Source organism: Scaptodrosophila lebanonensis, unplaced genomic scaffold, assembly GCF_003285725.1.
Source record: "Scaptodrosophila lebanonensis strain 11010-0011.00,11010-0021.00 unplaced genomic scaffold, SlebRS2 tig00000085-arrow-pilon, whole genome shotgun sequence".
In the NCBI taxonomy this organism is placed as follows: domain Eukaryota; kingdom Metazoa; phylum Arthropoda; class Insecta; order Diptera; family Drosophilidae; genus Scaptodrosophila; species Scaptodrosophila lebanonensis.
Genome location: NW_022060564.1, coordinates 2,224,646 through 2,237,711, shown reverse-complemented (window position 1 = coordinate 2,237,711; position 13,066 = coordinate 2,224,646). Strand labels below are relative to the sequence as shown.

At 37.1% G+C, this 13,066-nt stretch overlaps 1 protein-coding gene across 1 annotated transcript; it reads right to left on the bottom strand.

The window, feature by feature from the left end:
* Positions 1-3,779: 3,779 nt before the first annotated feature.
* LOC115626316 (venom dipeptidyl peptidase 4) lies at positions 3,780-11,226 on the bottom strand. The gene is made up of 6 exons (XM_030521652.1): positions 10,849-11,226; positions 6,932-7,026; positions 5,945-6,864; positions 4,605-5,341; positions 4,043-4,254; positions 3,780-3,984 (listed from the first exon to the last, which is right to left on the bottom strand). Exons 1-6 carry the CDS (start codon positions 11,048-11,050, stop codon positions 3,880-3,882), a joined length of 2,271 nt encoding a protein of 756 aa, XP_030377512.1. The 5' UTR covers positions 11,051-11,226; the 3' UTR covers positions 3,780-3,879.
* Between the last annotated feature and the right edge of the window lie 1,840 nt (positions 11,227-13,066).

Below are 13,066 nucleotides of genomic sequence, written 5' to 3'. Positions count from 1 at the left end.
ATGCATTTTTATTCTGTCATGACGCAAAAGTATAAAAATATTAAAATAAAATAAATAAAATAGTAAACAATTTAAATAGTTCAAATTCGTTTCGGAATTCGTTAACTCTTTAGAGCAGTCAATGCTAGAAAGAAATAATTCACATTTATATTCAAAGTTCAACCAAAAATACACTTTATATCGAGGGAGAATAGCCCTTTTCGTCACTCACGACCGGTAGTCTCTCAGCCACAAATATCCTCTCTAGTACGAGTATGTTTCGAAGCCTGTCAGTTATGCATCGCTGCTCCTCTGCTCTATACAGTGTGCGCTGGGCGCAGTGTTGTGTATACGTGTGGCATTATTAACGTGGTACACCAGGAATAATAACAACAACAGCAACAACAACACCATCATTGCCACAGGTCAGTCGGTCAGTCCACAGTGCTTGCTTCTTAACAGAGTTAAAGCTGTGCCGTTGAAATTTCAGGCTTCCTTTTGCACAAATTTTCGCACAATATTCAGGGAGTTGCCATTGGGGCTGACGTTAATCACTGCGAGCCCCAGCTGGCAACAACAACAACAGCAGCAACAATAACACCAACAACAACTGTAGCACAGTGACATTATCTGCCACAACTCACAGCTGTCACCGCAACCATAATTTACAACAACAACAACAAAAAACGCGAGTAGCGAGAGCAGAGGGAGGGGAATCTGCAGGCGACGTGCATTGTGAACTCGTATGTTTGCACTTTTATTATAACTCTTGCATACTTTGGAGCTTTGTTGGATTGGCGGTTGCAAGTGAACAGAAATGTAGGGTTATTAAATTGTTTATAGTTCTTTAATTTCATTTCGGACGCTTCGCTGGAATGCCACAATCAATGCGTGTAAATGCTCGCTGCATGTCGCAATTTGCGGCGCCGTTCGAAATTGTTCATTATGTGTCTGATTAATACGAGCCGGCCATGCCTATTTATTTTCTGGCACACACACATGGGGTTCTGCGAAGTTGTAGCAGGAATATATGCTCCGATATTAAAATCATGTAAAGCTATAAATTAAGTTGTATTTAGTTGAACCAATGCCCAGGGCAGGAAATTGTGACGTCTTTTTTTATTTCATTTTATTTTATGTGGACAAACACTAGCTGTCGGCAGAGGTGATACTAAACAACGTTTTGATAAAGCCTTATAAGCTAAAAAAAACTTAAAAAAGACAAGTCTAATCCTACGACTCAATGAGGGAGTTATTATTATTTGCCAATCAACAAGCTATGCCTCGAATCACAGCCAATTGTTTTCAGAGGCGTTCATAGATCTGTGAGCAAACATTTTAAATTAAAAACCTATATGACAAAGCTTTCTCTTATAAGTTTTTAATTTAAAATGTTGATTTTTAAAACTTTATATTATTTCACAGGGTGCGCCATCTTTTATGTCGGTATGTAAATATAGAATAACTTTGTCATTAGTGAACCGATTGACTTCAGTAGACCAGTGTTGAAAACCTCAGTTGAAGAAATTTTACAGAACCAAATTAAATAAAAATACCTCATACTTGAAAATCGGTTTTTTATTTTCAAAGATATTCAATGTTCACATACCGACATAAAAGATGGCGGACCCTGTATATTAAAATAAAATTTACAAAAATTATGAAAAATGTAAGCCCCATTTTTAAAGTAATCAGTCTAGTTTGAAAATTGCACGGCAGAGAAAAAAGTATTTAAAATAACTTCCTTTCTCCTTTAGTTCCCAACAATAAGCTATCAATTAATAGCATGCTTCATAAAACGGACAATAAAAACATTTTTTCAAAATTCCATTGTCTAATATATTTCTATCTATGATTTGCGTAACAAAAACCATTTATTTACACACTGCCTGATGAAAATAAGCTTCTAATTCAAGCTTACATCAAAAACAATGCAACTCTTATCCAACGTTAAAATCTAATCGCCTTCAAAATACGACAGCGGAAAAAAAGCAGAAGAAGAACAACCCAAATCGCTATCTCTACCCTTTTGTTAGTCTATAATCCATCACAAAAATAGAGATGCAACCGCCAATCTGTCAAAGTGAGACGCAGCTTTATCCCCAGCGACATCAATATTGGAAACGTGTTGCACATCAAAAGAGCTGCAAAAATTCCCGCACACAGAAGTGTGTACGAGTATATAGTGCTTTATCTTTCATCCAAATCCCTTCTTTGTTACAAATGGCTTTTGGATTTGTGCATAAAGTGCATTAACGAAGCTGCTAGTTTTCCTCGAAAAGACAAAAATATACAACACGTTGCAAGTTGCCAAACTTTATTCACAATGCCACGAGATGTGATTACCTATACAATATATAGTTTTAGAATACATTGCGGATAAGTAATATTTGTATTTTTATTGCTAACTGACAGCTCAAAGCAGATTAGCTCTTTACTATGGACATATAGTAGTTGTGTGTATAGAAACAGTTTGCCGAGAAGAAAAGGTTTTTAAGAACATTATACTTATGCATTATACTTACTCATGCATCGAAGGCATTGCAGCTTTCAAGAAACAGTTGTTAAGGCTTTAAAGAAAGACTCTTACTGGTTGAATTCAAAGTATTCTAAAGAGGATATGAACACTTTCCTACATAATACCATTTTAAATACCGCTGAGGCCAGCCTGTTTCAGATCCGAGCCTGTCAGCAATTCCTTTATCTTCTTCAGCGAGCATCTGGGTCCAGCCTTGAAGTCAACTCGCACTATGCAGCATGAATTTGTTAAATATATTTTTAAGTGCTTCCAATTTAAATGTTAAAAACACAGCTTAAGGAGGAATATAGCTTGGTTATTCTAATTTGTTTATTTAAAATACGTAAATAATTTACTACTTAATATGTTTCCTATATATTCATTCCTTCCCTTATTTTTAAGAGTATGCTCTATTCGTCACCCCTGAACTAGCACTCTTTCTATGTTTTCTTGTTTCTCTCTCTCTCTCTCTCTCTCTCCGTGCAGCTAGTCAAGTGCATCTTTTTGTGGCTTTAGCTTTTCAAATGCCATGACATTTTATGCTTACTCAATCGATTGGCTGCTCTGTCATACATGGACTTTTCTTCTAAGCTGGCAAACGGTTGGAAGTTTTTATTGCAGCTGTTTTTTCTGAACCTTAACGTGGTTAAATGAAGATATTCAGCATGGAAAATTGACCGTAAAAACACATTGCTAGTGTATACTCTCTAAAAGGACTTACATTGTGAGCTTGTGACCCATTTTGATGATTTTGTTAACGCAATATGGCCTCTGAGTTATCAACATAATATGTACATAGAGTTATTCCAACATAAAATCTCATTTCCATTCTTCAGCGGGTCAAATTTTTGTACAGATTCCCTGACAAGTATGCATTTGAAAATACTTTTTCGATGTCGATTATGCCGCTTTCACATCGCATGGAAACATTTAATAAATAAATAAATACTTTATGTCCAATTTTGCAATTGGAACCCATTGTACTATTTAGCTGCAAACTAGTTAAAAAAATTTTAAATAAATATTTCGAATACTGGCTAAAAATAGTATACATTTTTTTTCAATCAACATTGCAACCAAATACGCAAGTCTAATGAAATCTCGATACGTTTACGACACACATATTTTCCAAAAAACAATTAACTATATAATTTATTATTAATATTTTAATTTATTAACCTCCTTTTGAATTATTTATTTCTTCACAGAAATGTATGGACTTTTTTCAGGAAATTGTTGACTTATAAGTTAGCCCAATTTTTTCCAAAATAAATGTAAAATGTAAAAGAAAATACGCATTTATTTACAAGAAAAACATAATATTTAGTCTTTTTGATAAACGAAAACTATGAAAAAGTCTTTAATTGACAGAATTACGTCCTTCAGGAGTTGACATTTATTTTTAGGCACCTATTCAAGAAATCATCAATGGTTAGGTACAGATGAGGAGCTGCGTTGCCAATACTGTGATTCTCATCGGTATAGGTCTAAAAATAACATTGGAATTATTGCTCAGTTGCTCACCATCTTTTTCAAAACTAGTACCTGTTCCTCGAATTGTATGTCCGCATGCTGGAGTAGCTTCGAAAAGACCAACGAGTTCTGATAGTGGACATTATCGTCGCCAGATCCATGAATGAGCAGATAGTCGTGTGTCCTAAAGTTTTGCAGGCGATTAAACACGCTGCTAATGTTATAGTTCTTCAGATTATCATCCACGGTGGGCAGACCCATATAGCGCTCCGTATAGATGGTATCTGTTATCAAAGAAAATATTGATGTGATTGAAGAAAATGGTTGTTTTAACTTTAGATATTACTGCTAATGTAATGGGCATTAAAAATAAGTCGAGTTGAACATACTTATATTGAAAAGAAGAGCTGTGTTTTCAATATTGCAGATTCTTCTGTTTGTTTGTCTGTATGAACGCTTTGCTTTTAAGGCCTGACAGAGCTAGAGAGTCTAAACTCTTTGACAGAATATAGCCGGGTAGATCAAGTTTGTTTAATATATTTCCCCTAAGTAATGGACCCTACTTTTAAATGCTTTTCAAAATTCCCACAAATTGTATATTTATTTACATAAAGTGACGTCACAAAACACATACCATAAAACAACCATGATGTAACGGGCGCCACAGAAACACCACACTGGAAGACGTGCTTATCATCTTGTTCTATGGTTTTAGCGGTCATATATCCGCCATAACTCCAGCCCCAAATGGCGGTGCGGTTAGGATCGATAAACGTGAGATTGTTCTGCATCCATTCGGTGACAAAGATTTGATCCTCCACCTCGTGATCGCCCAGATCATTGTTCACAGTGAAGAGCAACTTTTTGCCCTTCTGGCCAGTTCCACGTCCATCAATATATGCATAGATGACCTCACGCGTGGTCGTCATAAAAGCTTCGAAGCCCACCAAAAAGCTATTGTCCACGCGCACCGAATTCGGTCCACCATACACGAGTACAAGTAGTGGATATTTCTTGGACTCATCGAAATTGGGTGGCAGAGCAAGTTTGGCATAACCGATGCTACCATCGGCCAGAGTGACGTTCAGGAAACGATAGCTGGGCCGCAGTTTTGCCTCCAGCTTCACGCGATAGGCTGTGTTGGGTTCCCAGTCGCTCACCAACGCCTGAGTAGAAGCACTATAAATGCGGGAATACGTGGGATTGGGACCACTGCAGAGAATGGTGTAGTAGGAGTAGTCTTTGCTGAAACTAGCCGAGGCCATACGACAGGCCGCGCCATCAGCATCAATGAGTTTACAGCTGAGACAGTCATCGTTGCTGTAAACGTGTCTGACCGATGGATCACCAGGTTGCGTCGCTTGATAGAACCTGAAAGGAAAAGCATAATTATTTATTATATAAGAGGATTTCTTACAACTAAGGAATCGTTTTATATCATCGCTGTATCATGAGGTTATTTTGCGTCGTTTCAAACTAGACATAGCCGATTATCTAAGCGCCTGTTCAAACGTCTGCTCGTTCGTCTGTCTGTATGAACGCAAATATCTTGGGAGTTACCAACAACTGAGTCAGCTAACTTGGTATGCACATTCGTCTAGGTGCGAGTAAGGGTCAGATATATTTTTTGTTTGCGTTTATTTGTTGGATCAATGGATCACAAAGTTATAGCGCTCTACTGGTTTTCAAACCCAAATTGAGGAATGCAAATAACGCAAAGTAGATACATTTTCTGCACAATGCCCTTTCCTTTCGATCGTCTACTCGCTTATATGATCATTTTTTCTATCATTTTGTCATCTAGCACTTATCGATGGTTTCCCAGCTGGATAATGACGAGATTATTCGAACAGTTCACCTCTATCTAAGCATCTATACTCTCTAAGACTTCACTGTTTTTATCATTTGCATTGATAAGCTTTTTATCTTTTCTAAGAAATCTTTGAAATCTGGCCACCAATTATCGGTACTTACAGTTTCTGATTGGCCTCATCATAGCCGTAGACATTGATGACTGTAAAGTTGCCGCGTGACTGCCAAATGTTTTGACCAGTTTGCAGATCCAAGTTCCACACCTGAAACCAGTTGTCTATCCAATTGGCGAAGATGCAGTTCAGACCATTGCTCAGGCACTTTGGCGTGCTAATGCCGATCCAGCCATCGGGCTCCTCCAATCGCTTGACTTCGCTGCAAACACCCTGGTAGCTGCAGCTCTGCAAACTTCCCAGATTTTGGCGTCTATTCAACCAGGTGATGAGCATATACGTATTATTCGACCAGACAACATTCTGGAGTATGTGATCCAGACTCACAATGCTCACAGGTGCGCTCAGTTGAATCGAGGTAATGTTCTGTTCGTTGTCGAAGTCGAACACTTTCAAACTCACGACGGGATTGGGTGTGCCCGTTTTGGGATACTTGAGATCTAACTCTGTGGGATATTGTTGGAAATCATCATCGGTATCGCCGTAGAGGAAATACTTAAAGGTCTCCACATTGGTGTCATTGAAAAAGCCAACTGCCAGCTTCGAGCCATCAGGGGACCACCACAAGGCGCTGCCACTGCCCAGAACCTCCTCCTCGTACACCCAATCGGGCACACCATTATACACAACGCCCGTAACGCCATCGTTCGTGATGGCAACCTCCTGATTCTCCTCAAAGTGTACGTAAACATTGTTCTCGTACACATAGGCCAAGCGTCCCTGGTTCGGAGCCCAACCACAATACTGCAACTTCTCGCCATTATGCACATTAATGGCCGTATCTTTGGCGATGTCGTAAATATCGTACTGGGCTATATACGAATGACGGAACCCTAGTGTCAAATTGTAGCGCACAAGTATTTTCGTATTATCCGGGGAGAGTGTGAATGTGGCACCCGTATATTTATTCTGCGTGGTTAAACGAAAATATATCAGATTAAGTAATCTCCGTAATCGGACTCTTACGGGTACTCACCAGAAAGCCGGCTCCAACGAAAATGCTATCCGTCTTGCTGGCCGCATTGTACTTGTGAATGGATTTATCGGTTGCCGTATAATAGAATTCATTATCTACGGTTCAAATGGTAAATAAATGATGCATTTTATTTTCAATAACAGCTGCTTGAGTCGCCAAACTATTAAATTAACGTCCATATATATGTAAACGATTAAATACGCTTTTGAAATTAGGGCACAACAAATATTTTACAAAATCAGCCGTATACTTTAAATAAGAAACAGGCTTGCAACCTTTTAACATTTAAGTAACAATTGTTATTATATATTAATACTATAGTTAGTAAGAATTAATTCAACATATATTTTGGAAAATGAAGTTTGTCTGGTAAAAAAAAGACATTAAAACAAAACTATTTATAAACTCCCTAAATCAAATGGTAGGAATGGCTTTGAATTGTTTTGAAAGAGAACATATTTCTATGTATTATTTATTTAATTTACAAGTCCGTGCTATTTTGCTTCCTTCCACTCATTTAGTCAATACTGAAGCTGTTAAATATTGGCAATTGTAGACACACATCACATGCACTACAAACTCAACCATTTTCTAGGCCCATCAAGAGCCCAACCAGCAATTGAATTTTGTAAGTCTTGGCATTTCAAAATTAATTGGCGATTGGCCTCTTGCCAGACCAATCAGCGAAATGTGTTTTGTAGTTGTTGTGGAGCTTTCAATTTGAAAACATAAAAAGTGCCAAAAATATTAATGTGGAATCACGAAAACAACAAATAGGGGACAATAAAAAAATGAAAGTCGAAAGGTATGGTCAGACATGCAAACAATTTGCAAGCAAATTTGTAACGTTTTACAAGTTTTTTATAAAGAACCGATCGATTTATTTTAGTTAAATGTTTGTAACGGCTATAAAGGTGGAAAGAGATACATATTTGATATTTGTCATGCTAAGATAAAGATTAGTTCAATACTATTGTTTGTTACTCTTTAACTTAGAACAGATTGATCGCTGTATAGATAGCAGATACTCATAAATTAAATCTAATAATTTATTTGCTACATAATTTGCACGCAAATTTGTTGAATTTTTTCTGAATCTAATGTTACTTCCATCCAAGAGCTATTTATTTTCTAGTAAACGATATTCTTTCCACTAAGCAGATCCCTTTGGGATTAATTTTTTATGGCTTAATTGAGGGCCAGATTTTTGTAAAATTTCATTAAAAATCTATATATCAACCACAATACAATAATACTAACAACAGGAAAAAATTGAAATGCTGGCATATTTAAAAAAAAAATGTAAAAAAACTGAATGTTTAGTTGGGTTTTGTTAGCTGCCATAAAATACTTTACTTTATTAGTTATAAATAATGATAACTAATTGAATTTACAAGCTAGCATTTATTTTTTAATTTGCTCATTTCTAATTTCTCAATTTTGCAGAAGTTCTTTAACAATTATTTAGGCTACCTATGACTTGCATCTATCCCTCCATATAGCAACAATAGCGTTTATGATCAGCACACGCTCTGGCTGAAGCAAATTAGTTTTCGAACAGCGATAAGAGTCGACAGCACTATTAGCTAGTTTCAATAATTTATGTAGATAAGATTTCAAGCGGTTATTTATGTGCTTGTAGCAACGCCAATTCGGTTTGTATTCTATGATAGAGAGGTGAGATAACACCCAAGTGCTTGAACAATTCATGGGAATAAATCAATCGCCCGCTGAGCTTTGTGGAACTTTCGCCTGACTTGTTGATCTTGAGCGACAACGTCAATTAATTTGTGTTTCTTTAATGATAACATTCTCATATGCAGTGTCAATGAAGATCGCACAAAGCTCCATATAATTACACTACCTAATTAATCATCATTTGTTTCAATTGGCTATATATTGATTCACAATATTCGTGAAAGAAGGGAGAAGGGAAGTTGCTAGTACGGCATGTAAACAAGAAAAGCAATCAGTTTTTCGCTTTTTAACAGCAAAATGTAACATATAAACAAGTGGAGAGAAGGCTTTATTCAAATATTTTCAGAAGCAAAAACCACCTGGTCAGAAAAGAGAATAGAAATTATAACAGAGATTACAAATCTATAAAAAAAATTCCCAACATCATTAAACAAGCAAAATAAAAAGTGCGAACTAATATGTTATCGCTGGGGTTTTTTTTTAAAAAGGCGGCCCGGAATGTGGCAAAAGCATATTTTTTGGTGTTCTTCCATTTCAATTCGATCAGAAACACAAATATTGAGAATTTTGAAAGTTGCAGTCGAGAAATCCTTAAAGGACCCAAACAATTATACACCACGGTGTTATACAAGTAGTAGCATCATTTTTACTTCAATTAGCTTAACAAAACGTCTCTAAATTTGATAGTTTACCGATTGCAAAACCGTCTTTCGATCACCAATAATTACCCTGAACTACATATACCTGCCTGCCCGGTTCTTCCTCTGATACCAGATCGTTGGCCCGATAAGATGTTGATACAAGATGAGCTCCTACTCGTAGTAGTGATATGCATAAAGAAGAAGAACCTGGTCAGACGGACGGACATGTAAAGATCGATTTGTCTCGTTATGCTGATTAAGTATAATATATATAGATATAAGAGAATGTTACGTTGTTGAAAAAGCTTTTCTCTGCAATAATAATAGAACCCTTTTACCTTTCGGGTACAGAGTACAAAAACTATTAATGAATGAAAAAATATCAAAGTTGAGGTCTACATTTAGCATATATATATAACAGACTGATTGTAGGAGCTAGGAAGCTAAATTGTAGACACAGTTTTGCAGAGCCGTTTGTAAAATTTGAACTCTAAATGGGGGAAAACGAGCTCCAACGTCGTCGGCTTAACTTCAAACTTTGTTTGTATAGTCTAAGAAAGAATACAAGAAAAGCCAAAGTTTTCTTAGATAATGCTTATTATTTGTTGTTGCTGTTTCTTGTTTCCTTTTCCATAGAATTTGTTAAAGTGTTTACAATTAATTCAGTTTTAAATCTGAACAATAACTTATGGTATTATACATATATGTATACGAAACCGGTTCAAAACTGTCTCAAGAATTATTCCATGCTTGCTCAACATCGATTCAGAAATGATTTACTATACTTGGAAATATTTTGGAGCTGATTTGTATACTAGAAAGCTATTTAAAATAGTTTTTAAGTAGTTCTGTGAATCACATGTGGCTTAAAACTGCTTCTGAACTTCGAGAAGTTAAAGCGTGATTCGCTTTTTATTCCTAACAGCTTTTGATTTGAAGGTAGCTACAGAAGAAGTGGCTTATTAAGTCTACCAAAGTGTTAGCTGAAAAGAAATTTTCCTAAGAAATTATAGAAAAATGCTGTTAACATTTGAGCTATTTTGTGGCTGCTTTGAATGGAAAGATTTCTTTAACGTACATAATTTAAATATAAAATGTATATATTTATGTTATAGGATCAAATTAAATGAAATATTTATATTTTTTTTGTGTATTTAGAAGCTTTTCTGGATTGCCTTATAGATGTTAACCTTTCGTATAATATAATATACTTGTATTAAGAACTTTAAAGATTAAACGGCATATACTTGTATATGGTAAGAGCTTTTTATTCCCAAACTCATTCCTTTGTGAAAAAAGTCTACATTGCAAATTAATGAAATTAGCATTCATTTAACTTCGAACTTGCATCAAGACTTTCTGTTAGAAGTTCGGCTTAAAAAAAACACTGGCCTTTGTTTATTTACAATATATTCTTGTTTGGCAAAAAGTTAATTTAAACCTAAAATTAAATTGAATTAGTTTCATGGAAGCCACATTCTTAAACCTTCGCATTACGATAATAGTCGCACGACGGGAGTTTGTCCGGAACTGATAAAAGCCAGAACTTTTCACGTTTTATGGTGGCAGGTCCCTTACCTGATATCCAAGTGCCATTGAATCCGATCTGGCCCGACGCGCCGTATATCGCCTCTCGCAGCTCCCAAGGCGTTTTCTCTCCATCCGCTCGCCCCGCTTGTTTCTGCTGGCGCTCCCTTTGTCGGACGAAGACGCCAGCCTGCGAAAGGCCAACGAACAGCGGCAACAACAACAACAATATTAAATGCAACTTGGCGCACATAATGCGAGGTGACACAAACAATTTAACACTCCCACACGCTTCTTAACAATTGGCAACAACAATCACAGCCACAAACAAGCCGACAAATGAATAACAAACAAAAACGAAAGTTTGCAATTAAAACGAATTGCAAGTCCGTCGTCGTCACGCCCGGCTACGATCTGGCCGACTACTATATTGGAGACGCACCTTCGCGCGACAAGTCAGCAAAGCAACTGGAAATTAAAAATGAATTCACTTCCACAATTCGCCGCCGTTCGCAACTCTCTCAGCTGAGAAAAACAAAAGCAAAATACAAAAACAATGGCACGTGAGATCGCGAGGCAAGCGAGTGTGGGGAATTCGTTGGCTAGCTTTTGAAAGCTCCTCTCCGATATTTCCAAATAACAACTATGCCGATCTGTTTAAAGTGCCGCCGATATAGTACTTGTTGAAAATCAATACAAACATAAGTACCAATGCACGCATGTTAATATAAGCAGATAATAATCTTATGTTATCTACAAGTTATCTGTCACTGTTGCATACGAATGTAAGCATAAAGAATATGTATAGCAAAAGTGTCAGTCTCCAATAAAACTCTAAAGCGAACAGACGCACGGCGGTCCGCGACTATTGTCTTTTACTTTACTCCTACTGAGCCCTTCCCTTTTCAGCGAATATATAATCTATTCAATAGGTTATGGGCCCAGGGCATATAGGCTCATAGGAGAAGTTCAAAGTATTGTGAAATAGTAATCGTTTGGTGACTCAAGAAATATAACATTTAAAAAATGAGTGCGCTATATCAAATAGACAAATTGGAAGAGCATAACTATGACTCATGGAGCATACAGATGCGATCTGTCTTAGTGCACGCGGAATTGTGGAGTGTGGCATCAGGTGCTGAACCTAGTAATACTGAGAGTTCAAGGCCAAAAGATGAAAAGGCATTAGCAATTATAACGCTAAGTGTAAAAGCTTCACAATTGGGCTTCATTAAAAATTGCAACACTTCGTACGAGGCATGGAAAAAGTTAAAGGACGTTCATCAGCCGAGTGGACCTGTACGGAAAGTGTCGCTGTACAAGAAATTGCTAGGCAAACGCATGTTTCAAGGCCAAAGCATTTCAAGTTACATACACGAATTTAACGAAATTCTGGATGGTTTGTGTACAGTTGGCATCGAATTAAATGATGAGTTAAAAACAATCGTGTTGTTGTCAAGCTTGCCCGAACCATACGAAAATTTTGTCGTCGCCATTGAGACGCGTGACAATTTACCGTCATTTGATGTGTTATGTATCAAGCTGATGGAAGAGGGAGAGCGCAGAGGCAATGCAGATGGAGAGAGCGAGAATGCAAGAGCATTTATAGCTACGCAGCAGATCGTCGCGCATTCCAAAGCGAATTCAAAAAGGAATTCAAAAATCGTCGTTTGCTACAACTGCGGCGAAAAAGGGCACTACAAGGCACAGTGCAAGCGTGAGAAAATTCGCGGTGAAGGGAAAAAGCAATCGACAAAGAAAGAGATGGAAAAGCAGAGCAGCTTGTTAAATGCGTTGGACGTTGGAAAGATAGAGAACAACATGTGGTGTCTGGACAGCGGAGCAACAAGCCATATGTGTTGCGATAAGACGTTATTTTCAAAATTTATTGCGCACACTGAAATGATCGGTTTAGCTGACGCTGGTTTCCTGAAGGCCGAAGGCAGAGGAGAGGTGAAGTTACAGACAGAACTTTGTACCTTGGTGTTGTCAGATGTACTGTATGTACCGAAAATGAATGGCAACTTTATGTCCGTCAGCCGGTCAGTGCAAAAGAACAATGTTATACATTTTGGGCCACATTTTGCTAAAGTTATACAAAACGGCGAGTGTATACTGAAAGCGAATAAAGTTGGGAACCTTTATATGTTTCAAGGCAAACAAAATAGGTGTTATTCCGCAACTGAATCAGATGGTACATTGTGGCATAAGCGTTATGGCCATTTAAATTTTACCAGTCTGAAGGAAGTGATCAGCAAAGAGCTAGTGC